Source organism: Oncorhynchus mykiss, chromosome 12, assembly GCF_013265735.2.
Source record: "Oncorhynchus mykiss isolate Arlee chromosome 12, USDA_OmykA_1.1, whole genome shotgun sequence".
In the NCBI taxonomy this organism is placed as follows: domain Eukaryota; kingdom Metazoa; phylum Chordata; class Actinopteri; order Salmoniformes; family Salmonidae; genus Oncorhynchus; species Oncorhynchus mykiss.
Window position 1 is genome coordinate 22,447,276 of NC_048576.1, and position 15,660 is coordinate 22,462,935.

At 39.2% G+C, this 15,660-nt stretch overlaps 1 protein-coding gene across 3 annotated transcripts in view; it reads left to right on the forward strand.

The window, feature by feature from the left end:
* Window positions 1-15,660, forward strand: part of LOC110537216 (bone morphogenetic protein 1) — a 53,354-nt gene that overhangs the window by 20,647 nt on the left and 17,047 nt on the right. For all 3 annotated transcript variants that reach the window (XM_021623085.2, XM_021623087.2, XM_021623088.2), the window contains 2 exons: window positions 4,600-4,702; window positions 5,201-5,317. In XM_021623085.2, the coding sequence (XP_021478760.2) occupies window positions 4,600-4,702; window positions 5,201-5,317 (220 nt within the window). The remainder of the gene's footprint in view (window positions 1-4,599; window positions 4,703-5,200; window positions 5,318-15,660) is intronic.

A 15,660-nucleotide genomic window follows, 5' to 3' on the forward strand; every position in this document is an offset into this window, starting at 1 on the left:
GTGCAGAAAACCAAAGCTTTTATGAGAGCAGAAATCAGTGAAGCAGAAATCAGAACACAAGTCAGAATTGGGGTTAGCTACAGTAGATGGGCCAAGGTGTACATACACATTTCCAGATATCATCAACAGTAATACAATCAAGGCATGTTAGAGGACGTGGAGAGCTCTGCAGTGTTGATTTATGACTTCTGAATGTGCATCAGATGGCAACAAGATCATATTGTACAGCAATTTCATCAGGTAACATGAATACAAAGCCAGTGAGAGGTGGTTAGAATAGGATGGGAAGCCAAAAGTCTGTGTAACCATTAGAGAGTCAAAGTCCCGAGTGTGGGAACAAACATAGTCTGTCCCATGGTTGAGTAAAGAAAGTTTGTAGTCAACAAAGTATGCAGGAGTCATGAGGCAGAATGCACAATAAAAAAATAAAATATATAACGATTTGGGACTAGCCATTGTAAGTTCAGAGTTACTCACCCCAACAGTGCGTGAGTGCTGGAGGCGAGCGAAAGCTCGGGAGAAAGGGATGAGTGTGGTGGGGGTACCTGTACCAGACAGGGGGAGACAGGCCAGGGCAGACGGTGAACAGATCCCCAGGTGGAATCCAAGCAGCAGTGCAGCAGGCAACGGGAGCAGGTGTCACACCCACTTGGGAGAAGCTTTTATTTCTGGAAGCAGAAAATGCCAGTGAATGGTCTTTGAACAGCAGGAGGGGGCTTCAGGGGATGCTTCAAATAATCCTGCTACTTGTTGGGCCCAAAGGCCTCGACACCGTTTACTTCGCTCCTCAGTGCTAATTGAATTTGTATCTGATTTGTCCTTGCAACCCTGGGAGCCTTAACTCAGCATTAGTTCCCCGTAAAATAAATAATTGTGATGTACTTTTTTTCAATTTTTTTCATTTTTTCTTAGGTAGATAGGTGTGTGCCTTTCGAAATCATCTCGAATCAATTGAATATACCACAGGTGGACTCCAATCAAGCTGTAGAAACATCTCAAGGATGATCAATGGAAAGAGGATGTGTGTATATTGAGGATTTTTATTTATTTAATACATTTTAGAATTAAGTTGTATCGTAACAAAAAGTGGAAAAAGTCAAGGGGACTGAATACTTTCCGAATGCACTGTATGTGTCCGACCACCTCGATTCGGTCTTATGTAGCAAAATTAGAAATTGTGTTGGAAAGAAGTAGAGACTCAGAGTTGGAAAATAGTATATCATACACTGCAGTTGAGGAACAATGGAAAGGTAATTCTGCTTTGAAAGTTGATCAACTTGTAACCCCACTTTTGAGAAAATGGCCTTGAATATTTTGGTACACCTACTGGAGAACTCTTTTTTTGTCTACACCTATTCAACATCATTCATACCCTCTTAAGCCTTAACCCCACCCATCTTTTTAAGGGTTCACATCATATCGAAGTTTCTTTGTCACATGCACATGATACAGTACAGAAGGTGTAAATGGTACAGTGAAATGGGTACTTGCATAGCAGCAATATCAAAAACAGAAAGTGTCCAGTTAAAAATACCTGGCTAATTTGATGGGTCATGTAATAATCCGGCCGAAATGGAGTCTTTTGTTTAGACATGTAGCTAAACAAGAACTGGCATAATCCCAACGCATACTGCTACCTATATAAACATTGTCATAGCTGTAGTATGAATCTGCATATTAGATAGCTGATATTAAGCTATAACTAGCAATGGAATGGAGTTTTCTGATTTGAGTAATATTACTACACAGATCATACATGTAACGTTAGCTATTGAGCCAGCAAGCTAATGTTTGCTAGCTAACTAACAGTATGCTTTAACTTGCAATAAAAATGACTTATTGACAAAATTTAGAAACTTATATCTGAAAATGTAGCTAGACTCTTACGGCAGACTTGAATCATTTTACCATGTGGCATGTGCAGAAAGTAGCCCATCACATTTTCCAACTGATCTGTCGATAACGCCTGCTAAATTCAGGGCTTCAATGTTGTTGACAAAAGTAGCAAAACTTTTTTATTTCTCGATGGCTAATGTTATATCTTTCAAAAACGGTGTGGTAGAAAGGACTGAACAGCTCACATTTTAGACGGAAGCATGCTAAATGGCAGACCAATCCAAACATCTCCCGGCATGTCCAGCCCATTCATTATCTCAGTAAATCTATGGCTAGCATGAATGTTCCTGTCTTTTTCCGTGGCTAAACAATCTAAACTCTTAATTTAACGATTTTATTTGAATTTATGGCTGGAATACAAGTTTGTTATTAAGGCACATGAAGTTCACGTTTAATAAGGTATTTCTGGCAAAAAAAAACACATTTTGATTAAAAAAAAAATGTATGTTTACGTTCAAATGCTGCCATACACCTAGTTTCCTGAAAGGAATCACATTTTGTCCATGAGTTTCTAGTAGATAGACCATATGGTTGAAAAGAAAATAGCCTAATTAATGAAAAAAGCATTTAATCAACAATGGCATTATTTTCAATTATCTCTGCAACTCTTCCATCTATTGACTTTTTTCACAACCGACACCAGTTTGACACCAACACATTGACATAGTAAAATAAATAAAAATGTGTAAATTAAAAATAAAATTATATTTCATGCTGAAACCATCATATTAAACACCAATGATTTTCACAAAATTGCTGGTTTGTATTTAGGACAATGTTTTACAGCATTGTCATTCTCTTACATTTTTTTTAATTATCGTATTTAATTATTTTATATATTTTACGTGATAAAGCCACACAGAGGGCCAGAGATGATTACAGACACCTCAACTGATGTACCCAAAAGGGCCATTAGAGATATTGTGATAGATTACATAAACTCTTGAAAGATACCAAAATTCTGGTAGTTTACTGGTAAACTTTGCAACCCCTAATCAGTTCACTTGACAAAATATATACGGTATCCTATAACAAAGGGGAGGATAGTTCTGGTTTGAGTCAAGTGAGGTGCATTGGCTACATTGCCTGACAACTCAACCTGAATTTAATTCTGCTGCTCTCTCGATCACTTGAGAAGAAATGGTTGATTTCCTCTTACCTTTATGTGCTACCCTTAACAAACTCTACTCTTTCCCTTGTCGTGTCTTTGGCTATGCCGGATTAAGTGATATGACATGCTATTCTATAAAATATTTTCTCCGTAATTAATATCACCTGATTGAGCTAATCATGTACATGTAATTAACTAGAGAGTCGGGCAACACAAAATAATATTTATAGAGCTGTTATCTTCCAAATAAACTGTTAAAGACCTAGTAATGTTTTACATCAATAGCAGTCAATATCAATCGTCATCTTACTTCAGTCTCATAATCTGAAAGTTGTAAATTCTTGGTTATCTGCAAGAACCCTAGCTAACAAGTTGAATAGCAATACAAAATTGGGTTTAATCATGTATTTACTAAATAACTAACTAATCACACATACACATAATTAAATTATAACTTGATTACAAATTACGTCATAAAGGAAAACGGCCCTAGCGGGCGGAACAGATATGACACCTTGTTACACAAAGGAAAAGGGTCTGGGTTGAGTGAAAGAGCGGGAGACTGAGGAACAAAGGAAAAAAGCTGTGCTATCGTAAATACAGTATCTTATGCATTCTAAATTACCGCCCATTTGGAAAAGGAAAATGCAATAAATATTTACTCTGAGCTGCGCTTCAGTAGGTTGGTGGTAGATGGAAGACTGTGTTGCCAAACCGAGTCCTTTGAAGAATGTCTCTGGTAGTCAATTGCATACGTTGTAGTAACGTCGTTGTGTGGTAGATGTGATACTCTGTCTGTTCCTTCCTAACCTGCGTTTGCAGCTGCGGTCGCTAACTCAACGGCTAGGAGGTATGACTTCTGTTGTGAATAAGAGTTCAAAGTTCATACCATTCGCAACCAAAGCTCATGCTGATGTTGGCTTCGTTGTGTAGTTATTATCTGAACCATTCTGACATCGGACCGTCGTCCTCACATCCTCGGAACAGGAAGTTATCTTGTCGTCAAGGGCTTATATAGGAAGGGAGAAAAGGGGTGTGTTTCATAGTTTACAACCTCTGTCTCTTCACATGGGCGGGCCACTGAGTGAGCAGCCCTAACTTATGAAAACCCACATCTCACATTTTAGAAGCTAAAATCACATTTCATCCCGTCACAAATAATTTCATATTCAAACATTTTAAATTGAACAACAATTCCATGTGAATCTGATAACTCTGATGTGTAGACTTTCCACTGTAGAGTTTATGTCATCTCATCATTGATGAGAATGTCTCAGATGACAACCAAACTGACATCATATTCATTAAGTACCACCGCATATGTTCAATTGTTCGGATTACCAGAATATAGTTCATTTCCCCCCCACCTACTGATGTTCCCAGAATCTCTATGTTAACCAAGTTTACAAAAAATATAGAGAGTAGAGAGAGGAAAAAGGGGGAAAGAGGAATTTATGACTGTCATAAACCTATCCCCCAGGCCAATGTCATGATACCTTTCTTTTATCTCTCCCTATCTTAATTTCTGTCTGTCTGTCTGCGTGTCTGTGTCTGTCTGTCTGTCTGTCTGCCTGTCTCTCGCTCACACACAGATCATTCTGAACATTACTGCCATGGACCTCTACAGGAGTCACTTGTGCTGGTATGACCATGTGGAGGTTCGAGACGGGTTCGGGAGAAAAGCCCCTCTGAAAGGTCTTTACTTGGAAAAATATTTAGAGTTGAACCTATCCATAGAGAACTCTCCAGAGAGGTCTGCTATCTACATCTGCCAATAACTCTCAGAAAACATCCAATCAAGTTAATGTTCACCTGAGATTTTTAAATCCTAGAGCAGAAAAATGTTAGAATGGTTGGAATGTACAATATGTTCAGAATAATAGACTGATGGATAAAGATCAGACATCGCCAGCTGTCTGTGTAATAGTGATAAACTATGCCTCGGATTCAACCCAATCGCCCCTTTTCAGCTATGTACCTTAGACAGTGTTCCCTCATTCACAGAGACCGCATTCACAGTAAACTTTGCACATGTCGGCACAATCGGAAATGACCTTTAAATGTAAATCGCACAATAAGGTGGATCTAACTCAGATTGTAATGAATCTCAGCCCAGGAGCTGCCTATCTCAGTGTTGTTATTAGTCATTACCCTGGAGTTGTTGTGGTGTTTTTGTTTTATCTTTTGCATCAGGCCGTTACTGTGGGGACAGTCTACCTGGCCCTATCGTTTCCACGGATAGTCGGCTATGGATAGAGTTCAGGAGCAGCAGCAACTGGGTGGGCAAGGGCTTCTCAGCCGTGTATGAAGGTAACATCAGCCGTTTGACCATAGTCCATATTGTTTATATTTTGTTTATATACAGTACCAGTCAAAAGTTTGGTCACATCTACTCGTTCAAGGGTTTTTCTTTATTTTTACTATTTTCTACATTGTAGATTAATAGTGAAGACATCAACACTATGAAATAACACATGGAATCACGTAGTAACCAAAAAAGTGTTATATAGTTGAGATTCTTCAAAGTAGCCACCCTTTGCCTGGATGACAGCTTTGCATTCTCTCAACCAGCTTCATGGGGCAGTTACCTGGAATGCATTTCAATTAACAGGTATGCCATGTTAAAAGTTAATTTGTGGAATTTATTTCCTTCCTAATGCGTTTGAGCCATTCAGTTGTGTTGTGACAAGGTAGGGGTGGTACAGTGGTTCCTCCTTTTAAAAGTTGCGAGCTTACACCGCGGGACTTTGAGATACCCAGCGTCACAGCTTCATTGCTCCACACCACGGCAGGGGGGAGTTAGAGCACTCATTATGCATTTGGGTCCCAAGGTTTTTATATGACCAATCATATTGAGTGGTTCCAATGATGAATTTGACGTTATGCCACCCGTTACTGGTGACTTTCATCAGCAAAGGTGTTTGACAAAAACATTACGGTGGAAGCAAATGTAAGTAATTATAACGAGTCAAGCAAAGAATGTACAATTGAGAGGAATATGTTAATGTAGAAACAAACGATTTTGCATATTTTTTTTTGTCATAAAGTTAATTTGTGAAAATTGCTATTTAGCAAGTATTTTGACAGTTATATCCAAAACAAGGTGTATCAAACTTCATTTTTTGAATGATGCTGTGTCTGCATGTATGTATGTATTACAATTATACACTTCAACGGTGTTTACCACTGCCACTCCTGGGACATCAATGATTACACATTGTAACTATGCAATATACTAGAAACATGATTTAAGTAAAGGCTGATTTGTAATTCATATATACAGAAGAAAAAAAAACAGTACACTACACTTCCTAGAGCGGTTTAGAGCATACTACTATTTGCCTGTGAATAACCAGACCTTCAAACAAACTTGCTATGCTGAATTCTTGACACCCAACCGAACGCCCACAAGCGAGCCACTCAGGCGGAGAATGACGCGTGGAAGAAGGCGAGGAATGAGATGGGAGTAACAATCGAGGCTATTTGCTCTGAGACCGGCATAATAATGGAATGAAACAAGCAGGAAGCAGGTTTCGAATCCTCAACATTCTAGCCCGAAGTCCAGCACGCTTTCGATTGTGCCCAAATTTATTAATTGGGGTTGGGGCCGATTTGTGGCTAGAAACACTTTATCAATTGGAATCTTTAACAAGTGGAAAAGTATTATTATTTGTTTTTCGCAAGCGTAGCAGGCTGTGAATTATACTAACAACATTTCTAGGATGGGCTATTAGCTGAACAAAAACTATTCAATCTCTACTAAAGAATTTTGGGGCGGCAGGGTAGCCTAGTGGTTAGAGCGTTGGACTAGTTTGCTCACATCGTATATAGACTTGTTTATACTGTATTATTGACTGTATGTTTGTTTTACTCCATGTGTAACTCTGTGTCGTTGTATGTGTCGAACTGCTTTGCTTTATCTTGGCCAGGTCGCAATTGTAAATGAGAACTTGTTCTCAACTTGCCTACCTGGTTAAATATAGGTGAAATAAATAAATAAATAAAATAAAATAGTAACTGGAAGGTTGCAAGTTCAAATCGCTGAGCTGACAAGGTACAAATCTGCCGTTCTGCCCCTGAACAGGCAGTTAACCCACTGTTCCTAGGCCGTCATTGAAAATAAGAAATAATCCCCTCCCCAACTTGCAACAAATCCTTTGTTTCCACATCTACATACACACAGTTAATGTTCTGAAAAAAAAAAAATATATATATATACAGTTGAAGTCGGAAGTTTACATACACCTAAGCCAAATACATTTCAACTCAGTTTTTCACAATTCCTGACATTTAATCCTAGTAAAAATTCCCTGTCTTAGGTCAGTTAGGATCACCACTTTATTTTAAGGATGTGAAATGTCAGAATAATAGTAGAGAGAATTATTTATTTCAGCTTGTGTTTCTTTCATCACATTCCCAGTGGGTCAGAAGTTTACATACACCCAATTAGTATTTGGTAGCATTGCCTTTAAATTGTTTAACTTGGGTCAAACATTTTGGGTAGCCTTCCACAAGCTTCCCACAATAAGTTGGGTGAATTTTGGCCCATTCCTCCTGACAGAGCTGGTGTAACTGAGTCAGGTTTGTAGGCCTCCTTGCTCACGCACACTTTTTCAGTTCTGCCCACACATTTTCTATAGGATTGAGGTCAGGGCTTTGTGATGGCCACTCCAATACCTTGACTTTGTTGTCCTTAAGCCATTTTGCCACAACTTTGGAAGTATGCTTGGGGTCATTGTCCATTTGGAAGACCCATTTGCGACCAAGCTTTAACTTCCTGACTGATGACTTGAGATGTTGCTTCAATATATCCACATAATTTTCCTACATCATGATGCCATCTATTTTGCGAAGTGCACCAGTCCCTCCTGCAGCAAAGCACCCCCACAACATGATGCTGCCACCCCCGTGCTTCACGGTTGGGATGGTGTTCTTCAGCTTGCAAGCTTCCCAATGTTTCCTCCATAACGAGGGTCATTATTGCCAAACAGTTCTATTTTTATTTCATCAGACCAGAGGATATTTCTCCAAAAAGTACAATCTTTGTCCCCATGTGTAGTTGCAAACTGTAGTCTGTTTTTTTTATGACTGTTTTGGAACAGTGGCTTCTTCTTTGCTGATAGGCCTTTCAGGTTATGTCGATATAGGACTCGTTTTACTGTGGATATAGATACTTTTTAATTTCAACAAAGTTTGCGTCTTTAGATATTTTTGTCAGATGTTACTATGGAATAGTGAAGTATAATTACAAGCATTCCATAAGTGTCAAAGGAATTTATTGACAATTACATGACCATTACATGAAGTTGATGCAAAGAGTCAATATTTGCAGTGTTGACCCTTCTTTTTCAAGACCTCTGCAATCCGCCCTGGCATGCTGTCAATTAACTTCTGGGACACATCCTGACTGATGGCAGTCCAATCTTGCATAATCAATGCTTGGAGTTAGTCAGAATTTGTGGGTTTTTGTTTGTCCACCCGCCTCTCAAAGATTGACCACAAGTTCTCAATGGGATTAAGGTCTGGGGAGTTTCCTGGCCATGGACCCAAAATATCGATGTTTTGTTCCCCGAGCCACTTAGTTATCACTTTTGCCTTATGGCGAGGTGCTCTATCATGCTGGAAAAGGCATTGTTCGTCACCAAACTGTTCTTGGATGGTTGGGACAAGTTGCTCTCGGAGGATATGTTGGTACCATTCTTTATTCATGGCTGTGTTCTTAGGCAAAATTGTGATTGAGCCCACTCCCTTGGCTGAGAAGCAAACCCACACATGAATGGTCTCAGGATGCTTTACTGTTGGCAGGACACAGGACTGATGGTAGCGCTCAGCTTGTCTTCTCCGGACAAGCTTTTTTCCGGATGCCCAAAACAATCGGAAAGGGGATTCATCAGAGAAAATGACTTTACTCCAGTCCTCAGCAGTCCAATCCCTGTACCTTTTGCAGAATACCAGTCTGTCCCTGATGTTTTTCCCGGAGAGTGGCTTCTTTGCTGCCCTTCTTGACAACAGGCCATCCTCCAAAAGTATTCGCCTCACTGTGCACGCAGATGCACTCACACCTGCCTGCTGCCATTCCTGAGCAAGCTCTGTAATGGTGGTGCCCCGATACCGCAGCTGAATCAACATTAGGAGACGATCCTGGCACTTTCTGGACTTTCTTGGGTGCCCTGAAGCCTTCTTCACAACAATTGAACTGCTCTCCTTGAAGTTCTTGATGATCTGATAAATGGTTGATTTAGGTGCAATCTTACTGGCAGCAATATCCTTGCCTGTGAGGCCCTTTTTTGTGCAAAGCAATGATGATGGCACGTATTTCCTTGTAGGCAACCGTGGTTGACAGAGGAAGAACAATGATTCCAAGCATCACCCTCCTTTTGAAGCTTCCAGTCTGTTATTTGAACTCAATCAGCATGACAGAGTGATCTCCAGCCATGTCCTCGTCAACACTCACACCTGTGTTAACGAGAGAATCACTGACATGATGTCAGCTGGTCCTTTTGTGGCGGGGCTGAAATGCAGTGGAAATGTTTTTTGGGGGATTCAGTTAATTTGCATGGCAAAGAGGGACTTTGCAATTCATCTGATCACTCTTCATAACACTCTGGAGTATATGCAAATTGCCATCATACAAACTGAGGCAGCAGACTGTGAAAATTAATATTTGTGTAATTCTCAAAACCTTTGGCCACGACTGTATATATTGGTCATGGCTCCCGAGTGGCGCAGCGGTCTAAGGCACTGCATCTCAGTGCAAGAGGCATTACTACAGTCCCTGGTTCGAATAAAGGCTGCATCACATCCGACCGTGATTGGGAGTGCCATAGGGCATTGTACAATTGGCCCAGGGTAAACTGGGGTAGGCCGTGATTGTAAATAAGAATTTGTTCTTACCTGACTTGCCTAGTTAAATAAAATTTAAAAACAACCGGCGGCAACCACAGCACAATCAATAGCAGGTGAACCGGACACGTCGCTTGCGCGAGCATTGCAAAATAATTGTAAAAATCCATGTTATTCAATTGTTGTGCCAACGAGCGTCTGCGATGCCAAGGGCTAAAATAGAACTCCTTTCTATTTTGGACGCAGATCGTGCTGGAAGTCCTGCCTCTCCCATCTCCTCATTGGTTTATAGAAGCAGAAACCCACGTGCATTCTCCTAATTGGTTATATCCACGTGGGTGATTGAAAGACAAACTGTTTTGCCGGTTGTCGTGGTAATACTATGAAAGTGTAGATGCGATCACCATAAAAGTTCAATGATGATAAAGCCTTGAAGGAGGAGAGATGACTAGAAACTATTTGGTTGGCCGTTTTATGTGTGGATTAATTGTGGGAGTAGAGGACCTTGTGCATGTCAGGTAAAATAACAACTCAATGTTTATATCCCAGGACAAATTAGCAGCAGCAAGCTAGCTAAATAGGACAAATTAGCTAGCAAGTGCAAGCTAACTAGCTAAATTGCCATACATGTTTAATACTTTTCGACCTGTCCCCAAATTAATGCAATTGGTTTAGAGTTTGTTTTGATGTTTTAACCTGCGTGTCGTGATCGCGTTTGGTGTAGGGGGACAAAATACATTTATGGACGATAGCGCACGATGGCGCACGCAAGCAGCCGGTTTGGGTTCCGTGTAACTTGTTATGCAAGTGTTGCACACCAACAGATGGAGAAAACCTACATCAGTCGAGCAATTCATTTCAACAATAATCTTCATTTTAATTTGACTTTACAAACAACAAGAGGGCTTATTTGGAGTCTAGTTCTTTGGAGCCAAGACCTATATAAAATAACTTAGCCTACCTCAGCCAGTTATGAGGCTTTTTTTATTAGGCCTACTTACTATTGCAACTGGTCAAAAATGTAGCATCCTACATAAAACAATCATTTAAAGAAAAAAAGTCTGCACGTTCAAACTAAAACAATGTAACTGTTAATGAAAAGCTCACATTTGTAAATCCCGAACTCAAAGTTATTGGAAAGGTAGATATAAATGATTTGTGACATTGTGGTTACAATAAAGAATGTAAACAAGTTGTAAACAAGATGCTGTGTTTTGGCATTTTGAAAACAGGTTGTCAAACACTTGTTTTCCACAAGTCTACTGTAGTATTGTAGCAGGTGTAGCCCATCATACAAATGTTTCCTATTAGCAGAACAATATACTTTTTAATAGCCCGGCTATTGTAGTGAAAATCCCTCAACTTGCAATGTATTGGATGCTTAAGTACTCTAAAGTGTTACATTTCTATCTTAAAACAGCAGTACAGTATTTCTTCATCAACATCTTTATGCTTTCGTTAATAAAATAACGAGAAAAAATACATTCAAATGCAGGTGTTTATTTAAACTACATTTTATTGTTGTATCGTCAATTTCTCTTGCAAAAACATCTTGATGGCCAAGACTAGTTCATCTTTGCTTGTCGGCTTGGCAGAGTTATCATCCATAACTCTGCCGAGCCGACATGTGTTCAGTTGATGCCAAACAAGTTTGATCGGGTTTAAATCAGGAGACCTACATGTAGAGCTGAAAAAAATATTTTTGGATATACTGTGGGCCTACCGTAGGTGTTGTAGGTCTTTTATTTATTCCTTTTTTATTTAACCTTTATTTTACTACATAAAGGTCTGCTGACGTCTTGACCCAGTTTATGCCGTCTGCATTTGGAGAAGAAAAAAATACATTCAGCCTAACAGTCAACATTAGGTACAATAATAGAAATATACATGTAAATAGGCCTAAACGTAACAAAATATTGCTATAATCCTACCTTGAAAGAAACGATGTGGTTCGAGAAAAACCTCTCTGACTTAGGGTCCAGCATATCTCTTGATGATTTCTTCCTCAACGAAATCTCGAGCCATGATACCTGAAAAAGGAGGCAAGAGTGAATTATTGAAGAACACATAACAGTCTGTGAGGTGGAGGCTACAATATTTTATGTACCTTTTGCTTTGTAAATAGCCAAACTTACCATAAAAAATCTAATATGGGCCTCATCCCTGGCAAGAAATTGCCCCCAACACATGGAGTTTGAGCGGATGCTTGGGACTCGGCTTGCTTGATCCATGCCTGGGCCTGCATGACTCAAAGTTCTTTGTTTGTCAGAGGAATGAGTACTTGAGGTCACGAGAAAGTCTGGACATGGCCTACTCTCCCTTATGAATTAGGAATTAGGCACTTTCCCATGTTTACTACAGTATGTAATGTAGGCTATGTTTACTTGTCAGACTGCACAGTAGCCTAATAAACAAATGCAGGTGGCTTATATCTTCAATATGCTTATATGCAATATGCTTTATTATCCAAATGTAAAGGCATATACAGTGCTTTGCGAAAGTATTCGCCCCCCTTGAACTTTGCGACCTTTTGACACATTTCAGGCTTCAAACATAAAGATATAAAACTGTATTTTTTTGTGATGAATCAACAACAAGTGGGACACATTCATGAAGTGGAACGACATTTATTGGATATTTCAAACTTTTTTAACAAATCAAAAACTGAAAAACTGGGCGTGCAAAATTATTCAGCCCCCTTAAGTTAATACTTTGTAGCGCCACCTTTTGCTGCGATTACAGCTGTAAGTCGCTTGGTGTATGTCTCTATCAGTTTTGCACATCGAGAGACTGACATTTTTTCCCATTCCTCCTTGCAAAACAGCTCGAGCTTAGTGATGTTGGATGGAGAGCATTTGTGAACAGCAGTTTTCAGTTCTTTCCACAGATTCTCGTTTGGATTCAGGTCTGGACTTTGACTTGGCCATTCTAACACCTGGATATGTTTATTTTTGAACCATTCCATTGTAGATTTTGCTTTATGTTTTGGGTCATTGTCTTGTTGGAAGACAAATCTCCGTCCTAGTCTCAGGTCTTTTGCAGACTCCATCAGGGTTTCTTCCAGAATGGTCCTGTATTTGGCTCCGTCCATCTTCCCATCAATTTTAACCATCTTCCATGTCCCTGCTGAAGAAAAGCAGGCCCAAACCATGATGCTGCCACCACCATGTTTGACAGTGGGGATGGTGTGTTCAGCTGTGCTGCTTTTACGCCAAACATAACGTTTTGCATTGTTGCCAAAAAGTTCAATTTTGGTTTCATCTGACCAGAGCACCTTCTTCCACATGTTTGGTGTGTCTCCCAGGTGGCTTGTGGCAAACTTTAAACGACACTTTTTATGGATATCTTTAAGAAATGGCTTTCTTCTTGCCACTCTTCAATAAAGGCCAGATTTGTGCAATATACGACTGATTGTTGTCCTATGGACAGAGTCTCCCACCTCAGCTGTAGATCTCTGCAGTTCATCCAGAGTGATCATGGGCCTCTTGGCTGCATCTCTGATCAGTCTTCTCCTTGTATGAGCTGAAAGTTTAGAGGGACGGCCAGGTCTTGGTAGATTTGCAGTGGTCTGATACTCCTTCCATTTCAATATTATCGCTTGCACATTGCTCCTTGGGATGTTTAAAGCTTGGGAAATCTTTTTGTATCCAAATCCGGCTTTAAACTTCTTCACAACAGTATCTCGGACCTGCCTGGTGTGTTCCTTGTTCTTCATGATGCTCTCTGCGCTTTTAACGGACCTCTGAGACTATCACAGTGCAGGTGCATTTATACGGAGACTTGATTACACACAGGTGGATTGTATTTATCATCATTAGTCATTTAGGTCAACATTGGATCATTCAGAGATCCTCACTGAACTTCTGGAGAGAGTTTGCTGCACTGAAAGTAAAGGGGCTGAATAATTTTGCACGCCCAGTTTTTCAGTTTTTGATTTGTTAAAAAAGTTTGAAATATCCAATAAATGTCGTTCCACTTCATGAATGTGTCCGACTTGTTGTTGATTCATCACAAAAAAATACAGTTTTATATCTTTGTTTGAAGCCTGAAATGTGGCAAAAGGTCGCAAAGTTCAAGGGGGCCGAATACTTTCGCAAGGCACTGTACTATACAGTAATGTATTTCTTCATCATCATCTTTGTGCTTTTGTTAATAAAATAATGATAAAAATACTTTCAAAATGCTGATGTTTATTTAGTTATGGATCCATAACAAATTACTATGGGAATAAATATCACTGAATTACAGAAATATTGGAACAACGTTGTCTAATGAAGGTAAACAAATGGTTTCTTACTGGAAAATACTATTTCAAACACACGGTCACGTTGTACAGTGACATTATGGCTATTAGCAGGGCTATATTTTGGCCTTTTATAAACATTATTTTGACTTTAATTCAGATTACAATACTCACTATCGTTTTTAAAAACAAAATAATCTATAAATATCGGTATATATAGCCTTCCCGCTGTGGACGTCTATGTCAGCATCGTTTTGCGCTGCTCTGAGACAAGCTTGGAGAAACTAAAATGTTCAATGATATTCTTAAGATATATGTGTTGACTAAATATAAGCAAGTGATGTCTGCTAAATAATCAAGTTTGATTTATTTCCGGGGAAACCTTTCTAAATAACAAACTGGCTTTATTTACAAATTGGTGAGAATGTCTCACCCCATGTTCAAGAATGGCCTTTTTCTCACTCACTCTAGGTTAAATGAAAACGAAATCTCCAAAATATCATTACTTTTTAAACAAAGCGAATGTTATTATTATAAATTAATTTTGTATTATATAAAAGCCCCTTAGATATTCATTTAGAATCCTCCAATCCTTAAAATGCATTTTTTTTTTTAGATATACTGTAGACCTACCATAGGCTAAATGAGTCTCATTAGTGTTGAGTAATGTGCTGTTAAAAGTGGTGTAGGTCTTATTTATTTAAAGAGCATATTGAAGTTAGAAGCAATAGGATTTGAAGCAAAAGCCTACACATATTTTAGCACCGTTTCGCACTGCTCTGAGACAAGCATGGGGACTGGTCTTGATAAATCAATGAGATTTTTATTTTCACTTAATCTCCGTTTGGGTAATGGTTAGACTGAAATTAGAAAATTAAAGAGATGTTATGCTCTTAGTGTAACCTTTATTTAATTAGTCAAGCCAGTTAAGAACAAAGGACAGCCTACTCCTTCCTCCCCATCGGGGAATTGAACCCCGGTCCTCCGCGTGCCCTGCCCGCACGACACAGTGATTCTTTAGCTAAATAGCTCAGCACTGTACTACTGACCATTATGTTGTACAGCACCATATTTTCCGTTCCATCCTAACGGAAACCTAGAGGGTTTTTTGTTTTTCTTGGGAATAGAAACACCATAATACTAATCAAATTAATTAAGGAAGTACCAGTCAAAAGTTGACACACCTACTCATTCCAGGGTTTTTCTTTATTTTTTACTATTTTCTACATTGTAGAATAATAGTGAAGACATCACAACTATGAAATAACACATATGATATCAGTTAAGAACAAATTATTTTTTACAAGGACAGCCTACTCCTTCCTCCCCATCGGGGAATTGAATCCCAGTCTCCCGCGTGCCCTCATTCTCTAATACAGACATGGCCTGCTCTCCCTTATGTAAGGAATTAGGCACTTTCCCATGTTTATTACATTATGTATTGTAGGCTATGTTTACTTGTCAGACTGCACAGTTGCCTAATAAACAAATGCAGGTGGATTATATCTTCAAAATGCTTTAAATGCTTTATTATCCAAATGTAAAAGTATAACGAATTACTATGGGA